We start from the raw sequence: 25,726 nt of genomic DNA on the forward strand, positions 1-25,726 counted from the left end.
TTTAATAGACACGTCCATCCCTTCCTGTGCCATGGGACCGCCCAGCTCACCCACGTGGGGTTTGGCCGTGGGACTTGCTTGGCCCACACGCCCAAGCTGAGAATGCTCTCGCACGGCCTGGCTCGTGCTCTGTGCGTCTGTCACAAGGACGCACTCCAGTAGCTGCTGGCCACAGAATGAGGCGGCACAGGACACTCTGCAAATCAAGAGGCCAAGACCATCCAAAGACCCGTCACCAGCCAGACCAGCCCCTCCACGATAAGCGATTCTCTGGAGCCCACCTGTGTACCCGGGTGTGCACCACCTTCTCTGCCCGCCCAAGAAGCAGGGTCCACTGCTCGTTACACGGGGTCTTTACTTACAGTGCAAAAAAGAAATTATAAATCACTTTTTGGACTGTTTCAATGTCGGTAAGACAACTTGTAAAAAATGAAGCCAGCCCTTTGCAAGAAGTCCTTATATGTGCAGACCTCCTGGGCACCCATCTGCATGGCCCAGGCCGCTGGGAGTCTGTCTAGAAGAAAGCCTGTCCCTGGTACCCAGATGGCCGTCACTGTGCCTCGCGGTCGGCAAGAATATGTAGGCATCAGAGGTCCGGTCCACTCAACGGGGCCTGGGAAATGTCGTTCTGGACGAGGGCAGGGCCGCTTCCTCGCTCCTCTCGCCACGCCTCTGCTGGTCCAGTGCCGGAATCTCTCTGTCTTCCCAGCCAGCGTTCTCAGCACATCTGTCCCAGGCACCCCGGGACACGCCAAGCGAAGGGCAGCCAGGGAAGGATCCAGTGCAGGCAAATCCCCGACCCACGCGTGCCTTCTCCTCAGGCCTCAGGGTCTGCTTCTCCATCCTCCGGGCCCGACCCTGACTCCTCCAGCCAGACTAGGAGACAGAGGGGGGCGTCAACATCTGGATGGACCCCACCACCACAGCCAGGCCCCTTTCCCTGGGAGCTCTATGGCCGGTGCCTCTGGGCGCCTTGCTTTGTACCAACGCCCCAGCTCCCTGTGCGTACGGCACTGGTGTCAGCCGCTTCTGAGAGGGGACCCCAGTGATGCTGGGTCTCACCTGGGTCCCACGGGATTTCCCACCCATCCTCTGCCCACACCCAGCACCGAGCTCCCCCAGATCTCCGGCTGAGGTCCCTGGGATTGTACCCCTGGCTTGGCCTCTTCTGAGTGCCTGTCTGGAGATGCCTTCAGGCCCGAGGCTGGGCGGGAGGTCCCCGCTTCTAGACGGGGAGTTGAGACCCAGAGAGAGGTGACCTTCCCCCAGTGAGCAGGGTAGTCTGGGCAGGGCAGGGTTGTCTCCAGTCCCTCGCTGTGGGGGGAGCCCCAGGTATCTGATCACCACTCAGAGCCCACAGCCCTGGAGGAAGTGCTGCCCTAAATATCGCTGGTGAGAAGACCAAGGACACAGGCCGCGTGCGGGCTGTGAAGTGAGGCCCTTGACCTTCCTTGTCACGAATGCTCACGGCCTCTCTGAGGCACAGCTGTTCTCTGTGAGACAGGGGAGCCGAGGCCTCGTTCCCAAAACCACACGCTAACGCGTGGCAGAGCCGGGATCCAAATTCAGGGTTTTGTGCCTCCGAGGCCTGTGCCCTTTCTCCTACACCTCCCTCTCTACATGGGGAAAAGCAGAGGGTCAGGCCTGAGCTCTGCCACCGGACAGGACAGGAGGGGTCCCCTGGGCTGGTCCCTCGGCACTATTCCACCCTGGGACTCCGTGGGCTCTCAGGGCCTCTGGGCTCTCACCCCGCGGACCCTGAGGAGTAACCATGAGTCTCCTCGGCACTCACACTGGCCCTAGGAGCAGGGAAGGTGGTTATGATCCCATCTTACAGATGAGAACACTGAGGCACTGAGAGAGAAGGGAGCGTAATGGCAGAGCCAAGGACCAGGGCCTCGGCTGCCCACACTCAGCTCTCTGATTAGACGCTGAAGCAGAAACCCAGCTCTTCTCCCACCCTGCTGTGTGCCCTTGGGTGAGTTGCTGTCCCTCTCTGAACCTCAGTTTCCCCAGCTATAAACTAGAGATAAGGGTGGTACTCACAGCCCACAGGGTTGGAGGGAGAATTAAATAAGATTTGTGGAAAGCATTTAGCCCAGTGCCGGGCACTTGAAAAGGTGACACAGGACTGTGACCAATGGCTATCACTACTGTGCACGGCCCAGCTCCAGTAACCACACGGGGCCTGGCCCGAGCCCGACGGCTTCTCCAGCTCATTCCCCCTGGTGGGCAAGCTGACATCCAAACTGAGAACTTCTGGAAAAGCCTCCCCAAGTCCCCCACTGTCTCCCACCAGTCCCACATCAGCCTTGAAGGCCCGTGTCCCCTGCAGGAGCCAGGCAGGGCTCGCGTCACGACGGTTGATTGGCTGAATGACGGTAGCCACTGAGACGGGGTCTAGCCTGGCAGTCCAGAGCGCGAGCTCCAGATCTCACGGCCTGGGTCTGAATCCCAACTCTGCCACGTACCAGCTGTACGGCGAGTGTCTCAACCTCTCTGAACATCAGTTTACCCATCTACAGAATGGGGATGATGAAAACGGGACCTAACTCAGAGTTACTGTGAGACCTCAAGGAAAAAATAATCATAATCAGTAAGTCCCCTACATACGAACCTTCAAGTTGCAAACTTTCAAAGATGCAAACGTGCGTTCGCACGTCCAATCACGTAAGTTAGTTCACGTGTCTGGCGTACATCGTCACGTGTGTGCATCCTCTACAAGTGGTTGTGCGCTTGTGTACTTTACTGTACAGAACTGTATAGAGTACAGCAGTACAGCATCCTTATTTCAAGCCCAGGATGTCCGGAAGCAAGTGTAGAAGCAGCGGTGATGTAGCAGGTACGGCACTACCCAGACATCGCTGGACCGTTTTTTCGAGAGAGTAGCTAGACTTGAGTCCAGCAAGAAACCAGAACCTGTGCCGTCAACGTCAGGCACGAGTGAGACTGCAGCCGGCCCTCCGTCTCCTGTTGCTGACGGTCCTTGCCAGCCCCTGGGTGCCAGGTGTTGTGCTCTACTACTGTACTTTTCAAGGGACGGTACCGTACGATTAAAAACGGTGCCTTTATTTTTTGTGTTTGTTTTTTACGTATTATTTGTGAAAGGTATTATAAACCTATTACAGCACGGTACTATCTAGCCAGCTGTGTTAGCTGGGTACCTAGGCTAGCTCTGCTGGACTTCAGGATGCGCTCTCGGAATGGAACCCGTTCGTGTGTCGGGGACTTACTGTATTATTCGCAACAGCAGCAATAATTCTGTTCATGAAAAATGTCCCACTGGCTCCGATAGTGTCCAGAAAGGGGCCGGGGGTGGGGACACAGCAGTTTGGGCGGCTCCCTCTCACCCTCTCTCTGGGAACGGTCCCATCCCTTCTCTCCTCCCTGCAGTGCGCTGCCACGGAAGGCGCGGAGATCGGCCACAGCCCGGGCGCGGGGGAGTTTCCAAGCCTGTCCTGTCCGGCTGAACCGCGGCGGCGGGCAGGACGGAGGCCCAGTTCCCCAGCTGCAGGGGAAGGCACCTCCGTCCGTCACCTCCGTGGGCCCGCCCAGCCCCATCCATCACTCGCCCGGCTGTCGGCAGGGGCTGTCTAGCTAATTACTTAACGTACCACTATTGCTGAGGCTGGTGCCACGGCGAGGGGCCCACGGTGGAGTGTACGCAGAGCCGAGTGTAAATTTTTAATAAACTGGGGGTGGGGGCAGACCCACAGCCCGGAAGGGGGCCCCCCAGACCCCCTGGCTTAGCACGGTGGCAGGGTGGCCTCACCTGCCCTCCGGGAGTCCCTCGGCAGGATCACGCCCGTGGGGGTCGGCGGGGTGATGATGATGTTGGGCACATCCAGGTGCTTGTCGCTCAGGACGGGGGCCTCATCGTGGCTGCTGCTGACACACATTTTTAAGCCTGAGAGGGCAGGCCGTGGAACACACACGTACACACACGACAGAGAGACAAGCATCAGTGGCTGCCGGGGACTGCCCCCCACTCCTGCCGGCCGCCCTTCTCCAGCACGGTGTCCCCACGCCACACGCGAGGAAACTGCGCCTCAGGGCGGCGCAATGCCCCCTCCGACCCTGCGCAACTTGGCGAGGGCGTGAGTTTGCTTTGCTTTGTTCACTACTGTGACCTGGGTGTGTGACACGCAGTAGGTATTCAAAACACGGCTCTGAATGGATGAAACCAACCGGGCTTGAACCGGAACCCAGACCTGTCCGAATCATAGCCATGTGTGAAGTGACCTCTCCCACAATTTATTTCCTGAGAGAGTTCGCGTGAGATCAGTATCGTTTCTTCCTTAAGAGTGATGAACTCACCGGAGAAGCTGTCTGGGCCTGGAATTTTCTTTGGGCACTGTGGTTTCTTTAATAGAGACGGGGCTATTCAGATTTTCTGTTTCCTCTTGCGTCCATCTGGCTACGTTGCATTAATCAAGGAATCTGTCCATGTCTTCTAAGTTGTTGAATTCCTTCTCTTCTCTCTCCCATAAACTCAGTCCAGGTAATCCAGCCCAGCCCAGTTTTCATCTCCAGCTGACATAAAAGTACTCTCGCCAAACCCCTTCCTTATTCTCCCCATCTGAGTCAAAGCCGTCACCATGCGCTGGAAACCAGAGCCTCGGCCACAGTCCTCCTGTCCTCCTTGCCCTCCAACCCTCCCGCCAGTTTAATCAACCACCAAGCCCGCAGATTCCACCGCCTTAATACCTGGGACATCCTTCCTCTCCCCCTCTCACGCCCCTAGCTAGCCTCTCCGCCCCCTGGCTTACCCCTCGGCAGCCCGCCCTCCAAACAGCATCAGAAACAAACCTGATCGTACCTCGCAGCTGCTCAGAATTCTCACCAGCTCTTGTCAACTAGCTACAGGCAGCATTTTTCCAAAAGTGTGTCCCCTGCAACACTGGCCTCCTCAGACTCCCTCAGGAAGGGGGCTCCATGATCAAATGAGTCTGCGAATCCCATCTACTCTGTCCTCTTGGAGAGTCCCATGCATGTTAGAGAATTAAAGGCTCTGAGAAGTCCTGCACTAAGGAAGCTGCTTTCACTGTGCTTCAACCCGGGCTTCCTGAACTTAAATAACCTTGATGTCTGTTTTTGGAGGGACACCTGTTACCATCTCACAAGACCATGAGTCATGAGATACGTTTTGGGAAATGCTGATTATAAATTAGAGTCAGCCTCTTAGCCCAGCCTTCAGCCTTCACGGTCTGGCCCAAACTCGTTTTGAAGCTTCATTCCCTGCCACCTGCCCACATGCCCCGAAATGCCCACAGTCCCCCAAATGCCCTGGGCTCCCCAGCCCTTTCGTGCCTTTGCACAGGCCGCCCCGCCTGCCTGGAGTGCTCCTCGTTGCTTTGGTAGGGTGGTGACCTCCTACTCATCCTGCAAAAGCCAGCACAGTACGCTCTTCTGTGGGGGAAGATGTCCCGGGTATCTGACCTCGCTCCTTCAGTCTGAGGTCTTCCAGGGCTCATCTCACTGTATGGCAACGACTAGTTCTGTCTCCCTTTACTGTGCGCGTCTGGAGGACAGCCTCTACTCACTCAGCCATGTGTCCCTTGAAGCTAGCATTCTGCCTGGGACAGAGCAAGTAGGGGTGCTTTCAATTTTAAATAAAAAACAACTTCAGGGGCTTCCCTGGTGACGCAGTGGTTGAGAGTCTGCCTGCCAATGCAGGGGACACGGTTCGAGCCCTGGTCTGGGAAGATCCCACATGCTGTGGAGCAACTGGGCCCGTGAGCCATGGCCGCTGAGCCTGCGCGTCCGGAGCCTGTGCTCCACAACAAGAGAGGCCGCGATAGTGAGAGGCCCGTGCACCGCGATGAAGAGTGGCCCCCGCTCGCCACAACTAGAGAAAGCCCTCGGACAGAAACGAAGACCCGAAACAGCCATAAATAAATAAATAAAATTTAAAAAAAAACACAACAACTTCAGGCACTGCTGAATTGGGTAGTTACATCTTTGTCTCTTATGTCCCATCACTGCGGGGTTTTTTCCCCCCCCAAACAGCCCCAGACTGGATTGCATCAGCTCAAGTATCTGAACCCCTAGCCAACATGAGGAGCCGAGCAGTGGGGTGGCCTTCCCTGACCTCCACTGGGAGAGTGCTCCCTGACCACTGTAGGGTTGGGGTGGTGGTTCTCAAGTATGTCCCCAACAGGTGGAGTCTAATTCCCCTCCTGTCCAGCACGGGAGAGGACTGAGGATGGACTGAGGATGAATTCTAATGCCTAGAAAAAGAGGGAAGGGATGGCGTGTGACTTCAGGAGAGGTCATAAAAGACACCGCACTTCCTTCGTGCTCTCGCTCTGGGGAAGACAGCCGCCACGTTGTAAGGATGCTCAAGCAGCCTGAGGAGAAGCCCAGGTGGTGAGCCAACAGCCGTGGGAGGGAGCCACTTAGGAAGTGAGTCTGCCAGCCCAGGCAAGCCTGCAGATGAGACCACAGGCCCAGCCGACAGCTTGACTGTAACCTCACGAGACCCTCTGCGACAGAACCTCCAAGCTAAATCGTCCCTGAATTCCCAACCCCCAGAAACTGTGAGATAATAAATATTTAAGCCACTAAGTTTGGGGGTGCTTTGTTACGCAGCAGTAGGTAACTGATACAGTCAGCACAGCTTGCCTGTCCTTGAAACTCCATTCCTGTTTCCCCGCTAGGGAGTCCCTGTGGCCCCCTGAATCTAACAGGCTGGTTAGTTTTGTAGAAAGAGGCCACGTCCCCTGCATCAGACTACAAGCCCCTCAGGAGTACCCACCAAGGCCACTGCCGACCTTCTTGAAAGCCTTAGTATGCTGTTTCTTCCTGCCATCTTACACAGAAGCCCAGAATGTAAAACACATAAAAAGAAGCCACTTGGAGGAAGCCCTCCTGTTATCACTGCACCAGTCAGCCTTTAAGGATCATTGGCCACGTGCCAGCCACTTCCTCCTTCAGGCTTCATGGCTACCCCGTGAGATGCAAACTCACAGACTGAGGACCAGAGAGGGTAAGAGCTTGCACAGCGGTGAACACCCAGTGCACAGGCAGGGGCAGGATCTGAACCCAAACCCGGGTCTGTCTGACTCCAAAAGCTTCTGCTTCTTGTAACCACGATCCTATAACAGAGCCAGGAAACTATCTGAAAGGTGCCTGAGAGTAAATATGTTTTACTTTGGGGGCTATGCAGTCTCTGTTGCAACTTCTCAGCTCTGCCACTGAGGGCAAACACAGCCACAGACAATATGTGAATGAGTGGGCGGGGCTGTGTGCCAATAAAACTTTATTTACTCAAATAGGAGGAGCAGCCAGCTCTGGCGCAAGGGCTGTGGTTTGCCACTGCCAGCTCTATAACACCCAGGGGTCGGGGAGTTTGGATCAGGGACATGCCTGACGTCCTAACAGGCAACAAAGGAACCTCAAAAGCCCGAGGCTCGTTAATGCCAAAACCAAAACCCAAATCCCAGACCTGGCTGCTGCTGCCGCCAAGTGACAGGTGCTGGGCGTGAGGAAATGAACGGAATGAATGAATGGGAAGTACTTGCCCAGTGAGCTGGGGCCAAGACGGTGTTCGGTCCCTGCGAGCTTCCTCTAGAATCATCCACAAAGTGCGTCTCGGGGAGCACCGGCCACAAAAGCAAGGTCTGGTTACTATTACCTGGAACCGAAGGGAGTCTCCCTGCTCGGTCTCCAAGGCCCCTTCCTCGGCGAATATTCCAAAGTTCTAAAATAAAAGGCTAATGGAGAAAAACCACACTCCTCCCAGGGCCACCATTTGCATTTTAACATGTTCTGGGAGCTCAGTGACAAAGCCCACATTCTTCTGTTGTGGCCTCTCCCGTTGCGGAGCACAGGCTCCGGACGCAAAGGCTCAGCAGCCATGCGCGGTATGTGGGATCTTCCCGGATGAACCCGCGTCCCCTGCATCGGCAGGCGGACTCTCAACCACTGCGCCACCAGGGAAGCCCCAAAGCCCACATTGTTAATCAGGAAGCATCAGGTCGCTTGGTGGGCCCTGGAGAGATGCTGGAGGCTGAGAGGAGAGAGGGGAGGAGGGAGGGGAGGGGAGGGGAAGGGGGGAGAGGGGAGGTAAGGGGGAGAGGGGAGGTAAGGGGGGAGGGGAGGGAGGGAGGAGAGAGAGAGGAGGAGATGGGGGAGGAGAGAGGAAGGAGGGAGAAGGGAGGGAGGGAGAGAAGGGGGGAGGGAGGAGCGGGCGGGAAAGGAGGGGGCCAGGACTCCTGCCCCTCTCAACCCCCCAGGCCCCCCAGCCTCAGAGCAGAGGTGGCTGAGCACGAGGGAGCAGCTCTCAAGAGATAAAGCCGACTTTAGGGATTAAAAACAAAAGCCAGACTTGCCCCAGACAAGAAGCTCATTTGTGCTAAAGCCAGAATGGTTATTTGTTAATTATGTGCCCGTCTCAGGCCAGTGAGAGCCCATTTCCTGAGGGGAAGGGCTTGGCTGGGATCCCAGGGGGCAGAGCCCCAGGAGGGAGGAAGCAGGGCCCCAGAGCCGCTGAAGATTTTGACTGGGCATGTGATGGGGGGCTTGCATAGGAAGCCTTCCGGGCTGGCAGCTGTCACCCGCCTCAACCAGGCCCTGCTCTGGGGCACACGCCGTCTCAGTTGTGGAGACGGAACAAGCTGGGCCTGAGCTCTCTGGCCTCCTGGCGCCCACTTTCCCACGGGGGAAAGGCGGAGGCTGTGATGGGAGGCCAGGCCGACTGCCTCTGAAAACCTGGTTCGGCCCTTGCCCATGCCCCGCTCCTGGGCAGTGGTTTTCCATCTTGGCTGCCTACTGCGGCCACCTGGAAAGTTTAAAAAATATCCCGGGGTGGGGGGGGACCCTGCTTCCAGGGGGCCAGATTTCACCGTGCTACACAGGCCACCAGGACCTTAAAACGTTCCTGGGTGACTCTGACAGCAGGGCTGGGACCCCCCGAGCTCGGGCACCGGGGAACACACGGCTTTCCTCGTATCCACGGCTGGAGAAATGGAGCTCTGATACCAATCTTGTAGGAATGAAACACAAGGCATGGGGCGTGGGGCTGCCCAGTGTGGGAGGAGTGGCCTGGGGTCAAACACCGGGGGAGGTGAGCACTGCTGCCGCCTCCCACAGAGATGAGCCACCCCTTCTTAAGCACCCCCCGTGCCAGGCTCTGGGCGGAGTCCACATTAATCCTCACACCATCCCTCGGATTGCACGCTAGGGTCATGGCCATTCTCCAGCGAGAAAACCAAGGCTTGGAGAAGGAAGGTGACGTGTCTGAGGACACGCAGAGGCCAGGTGGCTCCCAGGCCTGAGCACCCACCTCACTCCTTCCGGTATCAGCCACCACTTCTCATCCTTCAGAAGCCCTGAGCCAGGCCTATCCTCTGTTCAGGATGCCCCAGGCACGGGGGACACCGCACCATTCCCGGCCCCCGAGCCACCCAGAGGCCGCCAAGAGCAGGCATCGTGGCTTAAGGGCGCCCTCTGCTGGCTCTTTTTAAAATGGCGCTCGATCAGCACCCTGGTGCCGGCTCGCAGACCCTGCCTGGGACCACGTCCCTGGGACCATATCCACTCTTCCCCAAGGCACCATCACACAGTGGCCCTGCCGGACCCACAGTGCAGTGGGAGGCCAGAACGTACACCTGGATTCCTCCACTGGCGGGGCTCCACCTCTAGGCCTCCTTTCCTCACCTGCAAAAATGGGGGTACTTCATATTCGCCACCTCCAGGGGGCGCTGAGAAGATTAAGAGCCACACTGAAGCCTTCACTCCAGCTTAGGGGTCTGACTGTTACACGCATTTCGCAGGTGAGGAAACCACAAAACCCGCCTTGCAGTGCACACTCAAGAAACACAAGCTGTTATTATTAACATGATATTCTAACCTTAGCACTTATTCACCGACGCAGCCAATTCTGAGCACCACCCGCCCTCTGCGTGCAGGTCAGGGACCTTGTCTCATCCCTGCAGTCACACAGCTGTCTGTGGAGTGACTCTGAAAAGATATTCCTGGTTCCAACTTAACACTCAAAGGAGACCCTTCCTCCTCATTGGGTTGTAAGGGCCACGGGCTCGGGAAGGAGGAAAAACCGAATCTGAGTCTCGGTCCTCCTGCTTCCCTTCTGTCACTTCCCCGAGCCCGGCCTGCTCAACTGCAGGGTGAGGGGATGCTTCCTTTCCCCTGCAGCGCACGGATAAAGCCCGCAGCACAGAGCCAGGCCCAGGGGAGATGCTCAGTCCACAGGCAGCTACTGTGCACCTACTGTGTGCTGGGCATTGTTCCAGGTGCTGGGGACACAGCAGAGAACAAGACCGTCTCAGCAGATGCTTCTCTGCTTCTCCCATCACACACTGACTTCCTTTGCCTCTTGCTTCAGGCCCCAGCAGCAAACCAGGACCCCAAAGAGTTCAGAGGAGGCTGGAAAAAATAACGAGGGTCCCCTCTGATCCAAGCCATTGTCGGGAGGGGCCCACATGGGTGATCTACGACAACAGGGCTCCCGGGAGGCCAGGGTCTGTGTGAGCATTTCGCAGGGATTATTTGGTCCTTCCAACGAGGCCCATCTTCCAGATGGACACCCTGGGGCACAGAGAACTCACAGGGGATTTGACACACAGCCTGTCCTCCTGGGGGCCAGGAAGCAAAGAAACCCGTTGCAGAGCCCGGGTCAGTGATAGGAGCAAGCGGCAGATGCTGGCAGGGAGGGCTCTCGGGTGGGCAGCAGCACACACAAAGGCCCTGGGGCCAGGCGGAGACGGGGGCTGGCACTAATTCCTCGGAGATGACCGGGTGTCTGGATTTAGTGCAGGTCTTTCAAAAAACACAAATGGACAAATGCCTCCGAGGGTTCCAGATGCACTTAATCTTTTTCTTCTTTTTTTTTTTTTAAATTCCAATTAAGGGGAAAGCCTTGCATTATTACGAACGAGGCCAGGGCGGATGGATGGGGGTTTTACCATTTCTCGGCAGCCCGGGCCCAGCGGAGATGGCAGTGGATGTTTTAAATCTCTTTTTAATTAAGGGAAAAGCCCCAGCTTGCGTCAGGGATGAGCTACTGAAGAGAGAAGCTGGGAGGAGGAGACAGAGAGCAAGAAGCTTCGCCACGGCCAAGTGGGAAGTGTATTCACCTCTCCGACAGCAACCAACCGCCTCCCTGCCTCTGCTGGACTCCGCAGTCCCTCCCCTCCCCACCAGCCCTGCCGGTCCTGGTGGGCGGGCCTTTCTCCTCCTCACACCAGCCCCTTGGGAAGGCTTCTCCGGGGCCAGCCCGGCTCCATCAAGTCTCCACTGTGTGATGGGCAAGCAGCCCCGGCCCCAGCCCTCAGTCTTCTGGCCTCTAAAATGGACTCAAGAGTAGGCCTGGGGACTTCCCTGGTGGCATAGTGGATAAGACTCCGCGCTCCCAATGCAGGGGGCCCAGGTTCGATCTCTCATCAGGGAAGTAGATCCCACATGCATGCCGCAACTAAGGAGCCTGCCTGCCTCCTACAACTAAGACCCGGTGCAACCAAATAAATAAATATTAAAAAAAAAAAAAAAGAGTAGGCCTGCCCTCAGAGGATGACGGAGAACTGAAGGCAAAGAAAATCCACAAAGCCCTTGATGCCTGCCTGAGCCGTGGGAAACGCGTGACGTGTGTAGCGCTGGGTCCTCAGCCTCGGCGCTGCTGGCGTCTGGGGCCAGGTTATTCTTTGTGGTGGGGCCGTCCTGTGCTCTGAAGGGGGCTGACCGGCCTCCTGGCCTCCAGATGCTGTAGCTCCCGCACCGGTGACAACAAAACGTGTCTCCAGACATGGCCAAGTGTCCCCTGGGGGCAGGGTTGTCAGATGAGATTCAGGACAAATAATTTGTTTTAGTATATGTCCCATGCTACATGTGGGACGGACGTACGTATCCTAGGCAATTAGTCCTCGTTTATCTGAATTCAAATGTAACTGGGCATCCCATTTTATGTTTTTTTTCCCTCCTAAATCTGGCAACTCTACCTGGTGGGGGGCAAGATACCCCAGAGCTGAGAACCACCGTCAGAGCTGTTACTAACTGAGACGTTATTTGGGTACTTCAGAGCAGGTGCCTGGGAGCAGGTGGTTTCCTTTGTCCCGAGGGGCTCCACTGCACATCTGCGTGGCTGGAGCCACGGGAAGTGGCTCGAGGATGACCTGAGCCAGAGGACTGGTCTCCCCAGTTCGCCCTTCACCGGCTGTGCGGGCTGAGCAAGCTTCTTAACTTCTCTGAGCCTGTGTTTCCTCAGCTGCAAAGAGGCTGCAAGTGGCGGGCCCCTTGGTGGAATAAAGATTTGAAACTTCGCCCTAGATACTAACCCATAACCTGCAGGGCTCTCGTCAGGACATGTGACATCAGGCAGAAGGTGTCTGGGGCAGCCTGGCTAACAGCAGGGGGCCAATCGTTATTAATGCTATTAGTAGTTATTACTGCTATTAATAGGATATTGGGGTTATTCATGTGCAAATAGGCAAGGAGATCCCAGTTAGTCCCAGAGGAAGGAGGTGGCTGGCGTTATCCAGGGCAAACCGGGGAGCACCTGGGGGAGTCCGGGCCCCGAGGATAGGGACGTGTCCGCCAGCTGTGGGCAGCTGAGGCCTGAGAGGGGTGCAGATGGGCAGCTAGACAGCAGAGCGCTCCAAAGCCGGGGAGGCAACAACGGCTGCCTCCGAGCAGGTGGCTGGGAGGGAGGTGAGAGGAGCCTGACTTATTACTACATATTCTCTTGCACATTTTACGTGACGTTTTACACATTCAAAAGATAAAATAATTTAAAAGAGAAATAAAACATCTTCTGAGGAGGGGTGGACATAGACAGATTTAGGAGGTGGCATGGGGAAATGGGGGTGGCGGGGCATTCCTGCTGCAGGAAAGGTCTGATCAAGTTGAGGAGGTGAGACAGTAAAAAGGCAGTGAAAGGGCCGGGGGGAGAATTCGGAGTACAGGCCTGGAGAGGCAGGGAGGGGGATGGGAACGCCACCAGGAACACTCCTTCTCCCTTGAATCACTGAGAAGCGTGGCCCAGCGTGTGGTCGCAGGAGCCCAGGAAGCTGGGAGTCAACCTCACAGAGTCCCGGGCAATGGGGTCGAGCCGGTCTCCCCAGGCCAGAGACACGGGCAGCTGGAAGAGACTCCGGAAGGTCCATCTGAGTCCTGCTCTCACCTCACTCCCCAGACACCCAGCTCTTTTTCACCTCTTCACTTGGAGACAGCCATGATTACTGTTTTCGTGTGTCTCCTTCCAGAATATTCTATGTATATACGTGCAAATATGTTCCCAGGCATGTGCCTCTTCTTTTTCCAATACAGGTGGTGGCAACAGAGCCACTGTTTTGCACCTTGTTCTTTTCACTTCACTGCAAGAGTTGGAAATGGCTCTCTATCCGTTCAGACAGAGCTGTCGGTCCTTTTTCACAGCTGTAGAGTATTCCCCTGCACGGCTCACCCTTCTGACCCACAGGTGGGAAGCCCACGGCTGGGCCCTCAGAGTGTGTCTCACGGAGCCGAGGCCGGCCGTGGCGGGTGGCTGTGACAGGGGGCTCTGGCTAAAAGGACAGGTGTCCTCAGTGCTAGGCCCTTCCTGTCCCACAGCGCCTGGTCTGAGCCTTCGGCCCATGTAGATGCTGGGCTGTGCGGCCCAGACCCACCCCCCAGGGCCAGGCTAGTCCCCAGCGGCCCGGATGCTGCCCGCGGCTGGTTCACAGTTCAGCCCCTCCCAGGGCCTACCCTCAGCCCAGGAAAGGTGTCCACCCAGCTGGGTGGAGCTGGGGTGAGGCAAGCAGGGCGCTTAGGGTGCACAGCTTAAGGAGGCACCTGCTCTCGGGGCCAGCCCTCCCCAGTAGGTGGCCAGGCAAAAGGCCTGTCCCCCGCCATCCAGGACAGCTCCGCAGGGCCACTCAGCTCCCAAACTCCCATGGGACAGGCGGAAGCCCAGCCCTGCCCTCAGCCGGCGTGGCTGCCCACGGTAGGCGTTGATGCCACAAGCGCTCGCCAGGCCGCAGGTCCGTCCTGCCACCTGGGACAGACTGAGGACAGCTGTCCATTTGTGTGCTGGACTCCCGGGCAAGTCAGTGACCTCTCAGGGTGGACACCAGGATCACTTACTCTTGCTTTGGCCGTGGAAGGCCTGGCCCACGGTCATAAATAAAATTTCAAAGCCATTCCAAAAGGGAAGAAAGCTTATGGGCGCATCTTAGCACGTCTGCGTGCGCACCTTAGCACGTCTGCGTGCGCACCGCACCCCGGGCCGCAGTCCCAGCTCCTGGCACGCCTCTTCCCCTCCAGCAGCAGCCCTGACTCGGGTGGGGTCTAACTCTGCCTGTTTCACAGTTAAAAACAAAAAGCACTGATTCAGGGAGTGCTTGAAGACCCTCAGCCAGGTCACACGAGCCAGCTTCACACCCACCTGTCTCGGGCCCCGCGAAGCCCGTGAGGCAGAAGCATTAGGATGGGCGGGGGGCGGGGGGGGGACGGCCAGAGGTGGACATGGGGCAGCTCCGTCCTGGCCCAGAATCACGTCTACACCCCAACCGTGAGGCTGAGGAACCACGGCCCAGGAGGCAGAGAGGAATTCCACAGGCCCGGGCCAGCCGCGTGGCAGCAGCTCATAACTGGTGAACACGGCCCTCGCCCGGGAGTCCTAAGCAGTGCCAGGTCCCTGTCCACTGAGAGCAGCAGAGCCAGGCGGCGGGTCCAGCCCCACCTCCCCACCTCCGTGTCCCGTCCCCGCCTTGCTCCGTCTGGCCTTCATTCCACAAACACTTCTGCAGCACCTCGCCCAGGCCAGGCCCGGAGGAAACTGCAGGCACGGCACCAGGCGGCAGGGGCTCCTCGTGTCCGGGGTGCCCGGTCAGTTCCCGAGGCCCTCAGGGCCCCAGCGCGGCCACATTCTAGCCGTGTGACCTGGGGCACAGAGCTTCACCACCCTATGCCTCGGTTTCCCCCTCCCTACCCGGGGGGGCATGAGCAATCGTCCTCAGAGCCTTGCTGAGCGGATGGCAGGAGATGCGGGAAGGCAGGAGTGGACCTCCCTACCGGGCCGAGGGGCTGAGAGGGCACAGCGGCCCCGGCCACCCAGGGACAGGCCTGGGAGGGTCCCACATCTTAGTTAAAGTCGAGAGGGTGTTCATTCCGCAAACATTTACTGTGTCCCTACTGTGCGCTGACCCACAGCCGGGAAAAGGGCTCCAGGGATGAGTAAGGCTGCGTGATTCCTGACCCCGTGGAGCCCCGAGAATAAGGAGGAGACAAAGGTTAATCCCGGGTGGGCCCCAGTTAGGGACCGAGCCGCGGGCCCTCCCTCCCTCCTTTGGAAGGAGGCAGGTGCTGGGTTTAATAAATTCCTGGCGTGAGCCAGGAGGGCCGACAGCTCTCCCCCGGGAAGGGGCGGGGCCAAGCTAAGCCCCATCTGCTTCAGCGTTTAGAACAGGCTTTGACTGCCCACCCCTCCTCTGAGTAGGCTGGGGGTCTCCTAGCCCCCCGAGCCCTTCTCCCGGTCAGAGATCTGTTCAGAAGGTTCCAGAACAAGCCCTGGATTGGAGCCTGCATCCCTGAAGCCCAGTCAAGCTAGCCTGGCCCTTGTCACCTTTGGGTGTCAGTCTATACCCCAGGCCCACCAGAAAAGCAAGGGCACGGGCCCCAGACAGTGGTTCTCACCCCAGGCTGCACAGGACAATCACCTGGGGAGCTTCTTCCAAACTAAATCCCGGCGCTGGGCAGCGCACCAGGGCTGCCGCCTCCTGTAGGCGCCGTGAGTGATCCTGATGTGCAGTGGAGGATGAGACCGCTGCTCTGCAGTGATTCCAGTGCCTCCGATTACTCGGAAAAGACGTTCTTGATACAACGCTCAGCTCCCATGGCCGTGCCTGTCCCAGGGACCTCCATTCCCCCTGCTTGGTCCCCGCCCCTGCCCCCAATTCCAACCACATTTGACTCTTCGCTGCTCATCAGCTCACCAAGCCTGTTCCGGTCTCAGGGCCTTTGTTGCTGTTCCCTCTGCCTAGACACTGTTCCCTGCGTTGCGTGGCTGGCTCCAGTGTCGGCACTACAGAGAGGCCTTCACTTACCTCAAGCCCCTCTATTGCACCTCTTTGTTCAACCCCCTTTGCAGCTCTCACCACAAAGTCTACCAGCCCGGGTTCCCGTGTTCACACATTCATTTCTGTCCCCTGTACGTGGAGGCAGGGGAGCCGTGCTTGTCGCTGCTGTGTCCCTGGACCCAGTGCAGTGCCCGGCACGTGGCAGGCGCTCAAGGACCGTTTGCCGAACAAATGAAAAGTCACACAGGAGCACAGCTCTGGCCTGGGCCGATCCTCCAGGGGGAGAGAGCGCCTGCTGTGTGTCGGGCTCTGTTCCAGGGTGCGCAGGGGTGGCGAGGTTAGGGACACCCCAGGATCCCCACAGGCCCATTTCACAGGTGGGAACACTAAACCTCAGCAAATTAAGATATCGAGCCTTGGCCATTCTCTACCTCCGGGTGGATCCCACCGTGTGACCTTCCCTTTAAAAGTACGGAGCCAGCACGGTTCTGAAAACTGCTCAAGATGTATTAGCCAAACGAATGCCTTTGTCTCCTACCCTTGTGTTGCGCTCCTGTCCCCGAAGATGACTAAACCCCAGCTTCCTCCAGCCCCATCCGGCCAGAGCAGTCCTCGGTCTGCCCACCCGCCATCCCCCTTCAAACCCTCTGACACCTTCCTGCTTCTGGCGTTTGCCTGGGGAGTGCGTGTGGCCTGGGACACGGTCCCGTCCCACTCTTTCGCAGGCCAGCTCCGCCAGGCGTGCGGCTTCCTCAGCGGTACCACCCCCGGGCTGGGTGGGCTGGGTGGTGCTCTCTGTCCTAGCACAGAGCAGCTTGTGCTCGGACGTCGGTTCCAAGTAACGTGCATCTCCTCCTTACTTTCTGGGCTCCAGGGGTTCAGTGACCGTGGCCGCCTTGCTCAGCCCTGAAGCCCTGTACACCCGGCTGTGGGTTGGCACACAGTAGGGACACAATCAGTGTTTGTGTGATGAACAATCTCTCGACCAACTCTGGACCCCGCTGCGGGACAGCTGGAAGCATGTGTTTGCACTCGAATGGGGCAGTGCGGGGTGACTCTCACTTTTGCTGTGGTCCGGGGCTGGTCTCGGGCCTCCAAACACCAATCAGAAAAATCGGCATCGTAACTGCCACCTCCCAACCACCTAAACCTGGATTACGGGGAGCGGAGGCTCTGAGCCCCAGAAGGGAGCCGGGAAAGATGCCCGAGCAGTCAGGGCCCCCAGTGCCCAGTGTCCTGGGGAATGCACCTGTGTCTTCCTCACTCCCCACCCTCAACGTAATCATACACTCCACAAAACAGACTCTACAAAAGCCCCGACATCAGCCGAATCTCTACAGTGAGGCATCCTCAAAGCACCTGACCTGTCCTCCTCAGGACAGTCAAGGTCACCAAGACAAGGAACTTCTGAGACACTGGCCCAGCCCAGAGGGGCCTAAGGAGACGTGATGACTAAACGTAAGGTGGGTCCCAGATGGGCTCGGGGGACAGGATAGGGATGTTCGGTAAAAACTAGGAAATTAGGATAAAGCGTGGACTCTAGTTAAAATAATGTTATCTGTATCGATTCGCTGACTGTAATGAATGTACCACACTAATGCAAGATGTTAAGTCCAGGCTTCAGGTTGGGGACGCCCCGCTGAGAGCCACACGGCCCCATCATGTTTCCTGGCAGTGCCACCTGAGGCCGACCGGGACAGACATGCTCAGAGAGCAGGAAAAGCACTCCCCCCTCCCCACCGCCTGCAGAGCCAAGCCCCTCCTGACCGGCCCTGGGGCCTCAAGCCTCGGTCCCTGTGCCTCGGCCTCCCCATCTATAATGTTACCTACGTTGTCCAGCTGTAGTTGAGGACGAGATGAGCAAACTGGGGGAAGACGCTCAGGGAACAAGGCCCGGATCACGGGGACAGACACGCCAGCCCTTACGTGAGAAAGTGCGAGGGAGGTGCTCTCTGGACGGCGGACCGTCTCCACGGGTCACAGCTGCTACAGCCAGGCCCTTGAGCACAAGGCCCCCACTCAAAGTGTCCCGCTGTGCCCACCCTCCTCTGGAACCAGAAACAAAAGGACTTGGGCCCAGCTGTGCTGCTGTCTCCCATGTCACACTCTCGTGATCGCCCACCTTGGGCTGAGTCTTTATTGCCAGACAGGCAACGAGCACGTTCTAAAAATAAGACAGAGAGCTACGTGCTTGTCCCACACGCAGGAGGCTCAGAGGTGAAGTGACTTGTGGTGGGCGGAGTAGAGTTCCCTCCAAATTCACATCTACCCAGAACTTCAAAATATGACCTTATTTGGAAATAAGGTCTTTGCAGATGTAATTACTTAAGGATCTTGTGACGCAATCATCCTGTATTTAAGACTGGCTTTAAGTCCAAAGATGGGTGTCTTCATAAGACAAAGGGGAGAACAACGTCTTTCTAAGAGAAAGGACACAGGGAAACACAGGGGAGGAGGCCGGGTGAAGACGGAGGCAGACGCAGGAGGGATGCGGCCACAAGCCAAGAACGCCTGGAGCCCCCAGGAGCCAGAAGAGGCAGGAAGGATTCTCCCCTCGAGCCCCCAGAGGGAGCACGGCCCTGCTGACACTCTGATTTCACACTTCTGGCCTCTAGAACTGTGAGAAAATAGATTTCTGTGGTTTTAAGCCCCCCAGTTTGCGGTAATTTGTTACAATGGCCCCAGGAAACTAAAACATCGTCTTCTAGGGTTAATGTGGAGATTTAGGAGAGCGTGTGGATAAAGCCTCTAGCTACAGTGGTCACTTCAAGTGTTGAATTAAAATGTTTTCCTCTGAAGAGGCCATACCAGCGGAGGCTAAAGCTAGGCTTCAGGGACAGCCCGCCTGGGTTCCAATCCCACCTGGGTCCCAGCTGTGTGGCCCCGGGCAACTACATGACCTCTCTGTTCCTCAGCTTCCTCACCTGGAAACTGGGAATCCTAGAAGTACTCACTTCGTGGTGGGAGGAGGGATAGATGACTTGACCCACTCAGAAGGCACAGAAAAGGGCCTTGCCTGGGCCAAGCCCCCAGGAAGAAGCCACCATTTATCCATATTACTTGACCAGGTCATTCTGATTTCTGGAATTTACCTCAAACAAATACTAATTTTAAAAAGTTAGAAAGCAAAGATGATCAAAATGACATGATCCACGAAAGCAACACGCTGGGAACAACCCCAAGACCCACCCTTGGCAGAAGTGGACACACACAGGCATTAAAGAATCGTGAAAGTGATACTGGCTGGAGACGCGCAGCACTCGCACCCAACATTAAATAAAATATAAACAGAAGACGGTGCGCAACTGCACGTCCGTCCCAGCACCAACAACCAGGCGGAAGCACACCTGCGGGCAGCGAGGGAAGGGACACGGATAACCGTGAACTTCACCGGCGCAGGCATCCAGTCCTCTGCAGTTCCCCGTAAGAAAGAGGTTCCCAAGAGGGAGAGGACCCAGGGCTCCTGGGCTGGGGGGCCTGGGTCATCCTGGTGAAGCACAGGGAGAGGGGTTCTGCGCTCCCCCCACCCCCTGTGCCCTGAGTCACACCTAACCCTGTGTGGGCCTCCTCACCTCCAGAGACCAAGGCTGGGGGGGTGGGGCTGGGGGAGGGAGAAGGCGGTGGGCCAGCTCCAGAGCGCCAGTGAGGGAAGATGCATGAGCGCCCCTCGCTGGGCGCCACCAGCTCCCGTACCCCTCCCAGCGCCCAGCTCCGTCGGGGCCCTGTGAAAAGCTCCCAGCCCAGGGGCACCCGGCCTGCTGCCCGGGCTTCAGTCCTGCAGGTGGGGGGCTCTCCCAGGGATCCTCAGCAGCTGTAGCTCCTGGGTCTCCTCCCCTGGCCGACCCCCAGCCTCGGGCTGGAAGGCAAGTGGTCCCCAGAGGCCCCTCCAGGACCTCGGTTTGTCAAAGATGTCCTGACACACAGCCAAGTGTGGAAGCAGCCCAGTCTCCATCAAGGGATAAACGGATAAACCAAACGTGGGCTACACACACCACGGAATATTATTCAGCCACGGAAAGGAAAGCTATTCTGACACACCTGCTACAACATGGACGAAGCTTCCCCGTTATGCTGAGTGAAGTTACGCCAGACACAAAAGGACAGTGGCCGTAGGATTCCACTTATGTGAGGCACCCGGAGGGGGCAAATTCAGACACGGAAAGTAGGCTGTAGGGGTCAGGGCTGGGGGAGGGGAAGGGTGAGTCAGGGTTTAATGCGGACCGAGTTTCAGTTGGAGAAGACGGAGAAGTTCTGGAGACGGATGGTGGGTGATGGTTGCACAAAAACGTGAATGTACTCGATGCCACTGAATTGTATGCCTAAAAATTGGTAAGATGGCAAATTTCATCTAATGTGTATTTTACCACAATCAAAAACCAAAACAAAACGCTTGTCCTGAACGCCTGCTCTGTGCCCGGCACTGGGGAGACCCACAGCAAAATCTAAGGGAAAAGGGTCCTTGAGCGCCAAGCGTTCGGAGCTAACCCTCCCGGATGCCCGCTCGACAAACACCTCCCCCCGCTCGTCCAGGGGGACCACTGCTCCCCACTGGCCCACAGTCTTGGAGGAGCTGTCCGTCAAGATGCCCTGCCTCCCTCCGAGGGCCAACCAGAGGCTCAATGGAGCTCACTCAACCCAGCTGCAGGACTTGAAGGCTGGTCCCTCATCCTGGGGGGGCCCCTCCCATACCTCCTGACTTCCTGTGCCAGAGGATGGAGCTGGGGAAAGGCCTGAGACAGGCAGGAGGGGAGTCAGGGGCTGGTGGGCGTGCTGTACGTGGGGAAGGGGCCACCAGGGCGACTCCCAGATTTCAGGCTGGGGAGACGTGGGGTGGGAGCATTCGTCACCCCATAATGAGATTCGCGTGGGCCGTGTGGGTCTGAGGTGCCCTTGAGACATCCAGACGCTGGTCCGAAGGGTCCAGAGCACGAGACAGAGGTCTGGGCTGCCTCCGCCGGCGCCCGTATCACCCCTCAATGACTCAGTGTCCTAGAACTTTCTCCCCGCTGGCCTTTCCCCTCTCCCAGCCCTCCTTCCCCGGCACCCGGCAGGTGGGACCACCTATCTCAGTGATAACAGGCCCCTCGGGGTGGACAGCAAACACCCCCGTGCGGGCGTGGCACCTTCCTCCAGGACCTCTTACCCCCTGACTCTGCACAGCCTGGGATTCATCCCTCCGAGGGGCCAACCAAAGCGTGGGGGGGCCCTGGGACGTTCCCCCATCACTCAGCTCCAGGGAAGCGGAAGGCCTGGAGGAGCGCTCAGCGCACTCGCACGGCGCCTACTGCGCACAGGTGCTCCTTTACTGGGCGTGCACCTTCCATCTCAGGGACGGCAACACTGGGGTCTCAGGGTCCACTCTCTCTCCTGCCTCCCCCCACCTCCCCCGCCCCGCCCCCCTTAAGGGCTGGAGGGAGAGCCACCCGCTTACCTTTCAGGCAGGTCAGCTTCAGCCCCATGTCGGTGCCTCTGCAGCCTGAGGAGAGGAGAGGCTTGTTTGTATCGGCCACGCGTGTCCAGGCCCCGCCCCCGGCCTGATGGGTGCACAACAGGAAGTAGCAGCGGAGAGAAGCCGCGGCCGAGGCGCTTGCCCGCTACAGCTGGGCTGCATTTGCTCAGAGCCCAGGGTGTGCCGGCGGAAAAAACTTTCAGGCGCCTCAAAGCTAAATATACCGGAGGAGGCCCAGAGCGGCGTAGGAGCCAGTGAAGGTGCCGGTGAGGCCTGGCCCGGGCAGATGAGGCAGAACCAGCAGAGCGTGGCTGGCTTTGGGGACAAGGGGGCCCTGAGCTCGCAAAATGGGTGTGCCTTTTGTTACAATGCTGCCCCTCTTCTAAAATGCAAATTCTTCAGAGATCTAACAGATGAAGGGACCCCAGTCCCCTGTTAAAATTTCCCAGCCCGTTCCCACGATCTCCCTGCAAGGGGATGGTCCTAAGCATTCCGACTAGTTGATGGGTGGACAGAGGCAGCGGCTCGACACTCAAGCCTCGGGTGCGCCCCTGGGAGGTGCTATCACTGCCCCCGTTTTACGGATGTGGAAATCGAGGCTCAGAGAGGTGTCAGCAGCTGCCTGAGGCCACTCAGCTTACTAGAAGGAGTGGAGCTGGGATTCCAAGCTGCTACTGCCCTGACCCCCGCCCGCCCACAGGGGTCTGTGAGGCTCTTGCAGGCTCTCTGAGAGGGTGAAGTCGGGGATCCCTTGCCTCCCAGGGCACCTGTGTGCTAGGCTGGCAGCGGCGGGGGGTGGCCGCGAGCAGCGCCCACACATGTCTGACGGGCCCTTGTGCTCGCAAGCCCGTCGTCTCTTTGTCCTGCACGAGGCTGAGACCCAAGGCAGGCGCCCCTGACGGCCACCTCTGGCTTTGCCAGCTGTCCCTGGATTCACCCCAGCCCCTCCTTGCTTTCTCTGCCCCGCTTCGCTATTCCTTGGGCTCAGACCTCCCAGCCCCCTTCCCTATTTCCCTTATTGATACATTTCTTGCACATTTCCCATCCTGGCATCTGGTCTCAGAAGACCCAACACAAGTGGATTCAAGGCCACATGGGACCCCGCACCTCAATGTAGGCAAACTGGCAGCAACAGAGGTGTGTTGCAGGAACAGAATGTACCACGGCCCAGAGGACAAGAGGGGCGTGGCCCGCGGGAGGAAACAGAGGGTGGGGGTGGGGGGGCGGGCAGGTACAGGCCACAGAAGGGCCAAAGCTGAGCCGGACCGTGGGGTCTCTGGAGGCTGGTTACACAGTTCAGAGGTTCTTCTGAGCGCTCCTAGGAGCCTCCACATTCTAGGGGGCTGTGCAGGCCCGTCTCCTCCCCCCAGGCCCTCGCTACCAGCAGCCCTGGCACCAAGAGCTTGTTAACAATGCAGCATCTCAGCTCTACCTGGATGCACTGAGCCAGAATCAGCATTTTAACAAGGCCCCTCGAGGTCAGAGCAGCTCGGCTCTGGGCCAGAAACTGTGGAGCCTGAGTGGTGAAGACAGCGGGGCAGTGAGGGTACGGAGGGGGAAGCAGCTGGAAGTTGGGGTGATGCACAGGCTCAGGCTTGTGAGAGGGCTCGGTCTGCAGGAGGGGCCGAGATAAAGGCTTCAATTTAGCCAGGTTGAACTTGTGGGCCGGTAGGAGGTGGACACGAGACGTCCACTAGGGGATGGACTGGGGGACTAGGAGGGAGGGAAGGGGAGGGGGAGGGGGAGGGGGAGAGAGGGAGAGAAAGGGAGGGCGGACAGACAGACACCTTGGGGAACAGATTCAGGGCAGCTGTGTGCTAAGGGAAACGTTTCCCTGGCTGGGACCCGAGCCTGGCTCAGCCATGTGACCGCAGGCAGGTTTCTCAACCTGCCAAGCCTTCACTCTCCTTATCTGTAAAACGGGGCTGATGTGCGTGCAATGGTGTCAACTGGATGTCGGGAGGGGGCGACTGCGAAAGGGCTTTGCTCCGCGCGGCGCACAGCAAAGGTCCCAGAAGCGTGGGCTGCCGTTATTTCTGACAGTGATGGAGGGGAGGGAGGTGGTGTTTTCCCACTGGAGCCTCTTCTCCAGGGCCGCACCGCTCAGAGCTGCTCCCGGTCAGGTCAGGTCGGGTCGGCAGCTCCAGCACCCCCACGGGGAGGCTGTGAAAAGCGTAGGCTCTCAGACCCCGCCCGCCCGCACGCTCAGGAGCTGCATCCCAGCAAGAACCAGGTGATGTTCTGAGCAGGTGAGAGTCGGTCGCCAGGCGCTTTCCAAAAACACAGAGGCCTGGGTCCCTCCCCCAGAGATTCCTGGTAATTGGCCTGCGGTGCGGCCTGGCACTGGGATTTTCAAAAGCTCCCGGGGTGGGGGGCAGTGGGGGCACTCTAGTGTGCAAGATGAGATGCCAGGGAGAATGCATCTTTCCTTAGGAGAAAGGGGGACTGGGGCTGGAGGAGAGAGAGCCCCAGAGCAGACCTATGGGAACACTGGGCACCTTTCTGAGCATCCGCCCTGTGCCCAGCACCCTCCAGAGAAACTTGACAGAGATTCACGGTCAGTCAAGGCTCACAACAGCCCGGTGAGATTGGGACCGTTCCTACCCTCACTTTGCCAATGGGGAAACTGAGGCACCAAGAGGTTATTAGTTAACCTGCAAAAAGGTCGTACGGGGAGCAGATGGTGGGCTCGGAACTTCAAGCCAACCGCAGGGCTTACCTCCGTCGTCTCTGCCCACCCCACCACTCTCCCCCAAGCTGGGTCTCCTGCCCAGCGGTCTGCCCCTGAGGTCGGGACCCCTGCTAGGCACACTTAACATCACAACTGTACAGACGCTGTGCGCAGCACTCTGATTCCACAGTCTATGGCTCTTCCATTCTGTCTCAGCTAAGTGCTGGCCACAACCCATCCAATAGAGTTTACAACACATCCCAGTGCAGGGTTTATAAAACAGTGATTCGCGCTGAAGTCCTCATTGATAAAGTGATGTCAGGACTTTGCTGTCAAATACAACAGAAAAACAGCGGCTGTGATGTGGGGGGGGGCTGGGGACGCCATTTGCTGTTGAAGCTGGGACATGGGAGTTCGTGACATACTTTTGTGTCTGTCTGAAAAGTAATAAAATGGTCAAAAGAAAGACAACTGCCTAGGAGGTGACGGTATGAGGCCAATGTCGAGTTTTCTGATTTTGATCATTGGGCTGTGTTTTGCAAGAGACAGTCCTTGTTCTTAGGAAACACACACTGAAGTGTTCAGGTTCCAGGGCCATCATTTCTGCAGCTTCACTCACAGAGTTCGGCCAGAAATCTTAACGGGCCTCAAGCCCATAAAGCAACGGTGGGCAAACGGTGAAGGATACACAGTAGCACCTCCTGTTCCCGCACGTTGTCTGCAAGCTTGAAACTATTTCAAGAGAAGCATTCGACAAAGGAAAGGAAAGCAGAGTGCAGCTCAACCAGAGTTACCCAGCCCCCGCAGCTGGAGCATCAGATCGGGCTTTCCTACAACTTCTCTGATGTGGCTGGAGGGGCAGCCAGGGACTGCAGCTCTGGCTGGGGGAAGGCGCTGTGTCACACTGTCTCTCCCAGAAAATAGTCCTGAATTGACGGGTTTTATCCCCAAAGTTGTCTTGTGACCTTAAAAATACCTATCTCTGCAGGCTTCCCTGGTGGCGCAGTGGTTAAGAATCCGCCTGCGGTGCAGGGGACACGGGTTCGAGCCCTGGTCCGGGAAGATGCCACCTGCTGCGAAGCAACTAAGCCCGTGCGCCACAACTACTGAGCCTGCGCTCTAGAGCCCGCGAGCCACAACTACTGAGCCCGTGTGCCACAACTACTGAAGCCCACGCGCCTAGAGCCCGCGCTCTGCAACGAGAAGCCACCGCAATGAGAAGCCCGCGCACCGCAACGAAGAGCAGCCCCCGCTCACCGCAACTAGAGAAAGCCTGCGTGCAGCAACGAAGACCCAACGCAGCCAAAAATAGATAAATAGATAAATAAATGTCTATCTCAAAGCACTCAGGGAAAGAAAGAAGAAGGCAGGAGGGAGAGGACCTGGCAGCCTGGATTCAGGGGACACTGGGGGACAGGAAGCCGTGCCAGGGTCAGGTAAATGTCGCATCAGGAGGCCTTGTCTACGTGTAGTGATTCTATTTCTGGTTTCTAGAACTCCCAAACGGAGTTTTCACTAACCGACTTTTCTTATCCCAGTGCACATTGCTGTAACGCCCCACAGGGGCAGAAGGAAGGTGGGAGTGGCTGAGAGGAA

The 25,726-nt window shown here is 57.7% G+C and overlaps 1 protein-coding gene across 1 annotated transcript in view; it reads right to left on the minus strand.

Moving 5' to 3' along the window:
• Positions 1-338: 338 nt before the first annotated feature.
• C19H16orf74 (chromosome 19 C16orf74 homolog) overlaps positions 339-25,726 on the minus strand; it is a 30,533-nt gene continuing 5,145 nt past the window's right edge. The window contains exons 5-7 of the mRNA XM_030863140.3: positions 21,442-21,486; positions 3,773-3,885; positions 339-876 (exon numbers count right to left, since the gene is read on the minus strand). Coding sequence (XP_030719000.2) covers positions 818-876; positions 3,773-3,885; positions 21,442-21,486 — 217 coding nt within the window. The 3' untranslated portion in view covers positions 339-817. The remainder of the gene's footprint in view (positions 877-3,772; positions 3,886-21,441; positions 21,487-25,726) is intronic.

Source organism: Globicephala melas, chromosome 19 (genome assembly GCF_963455315.2).
Source record: "Globicephala melas chromosome 19, mGloMel1.2, whole genome shotgun sequence".
Taxonomy (NCBI): domain Eukaryota; kingdom Metazoa; phylum Chordata; class Mammalia; order Artiodactyla; family Delphinidae; genus Globicephala; species Globicephala melas.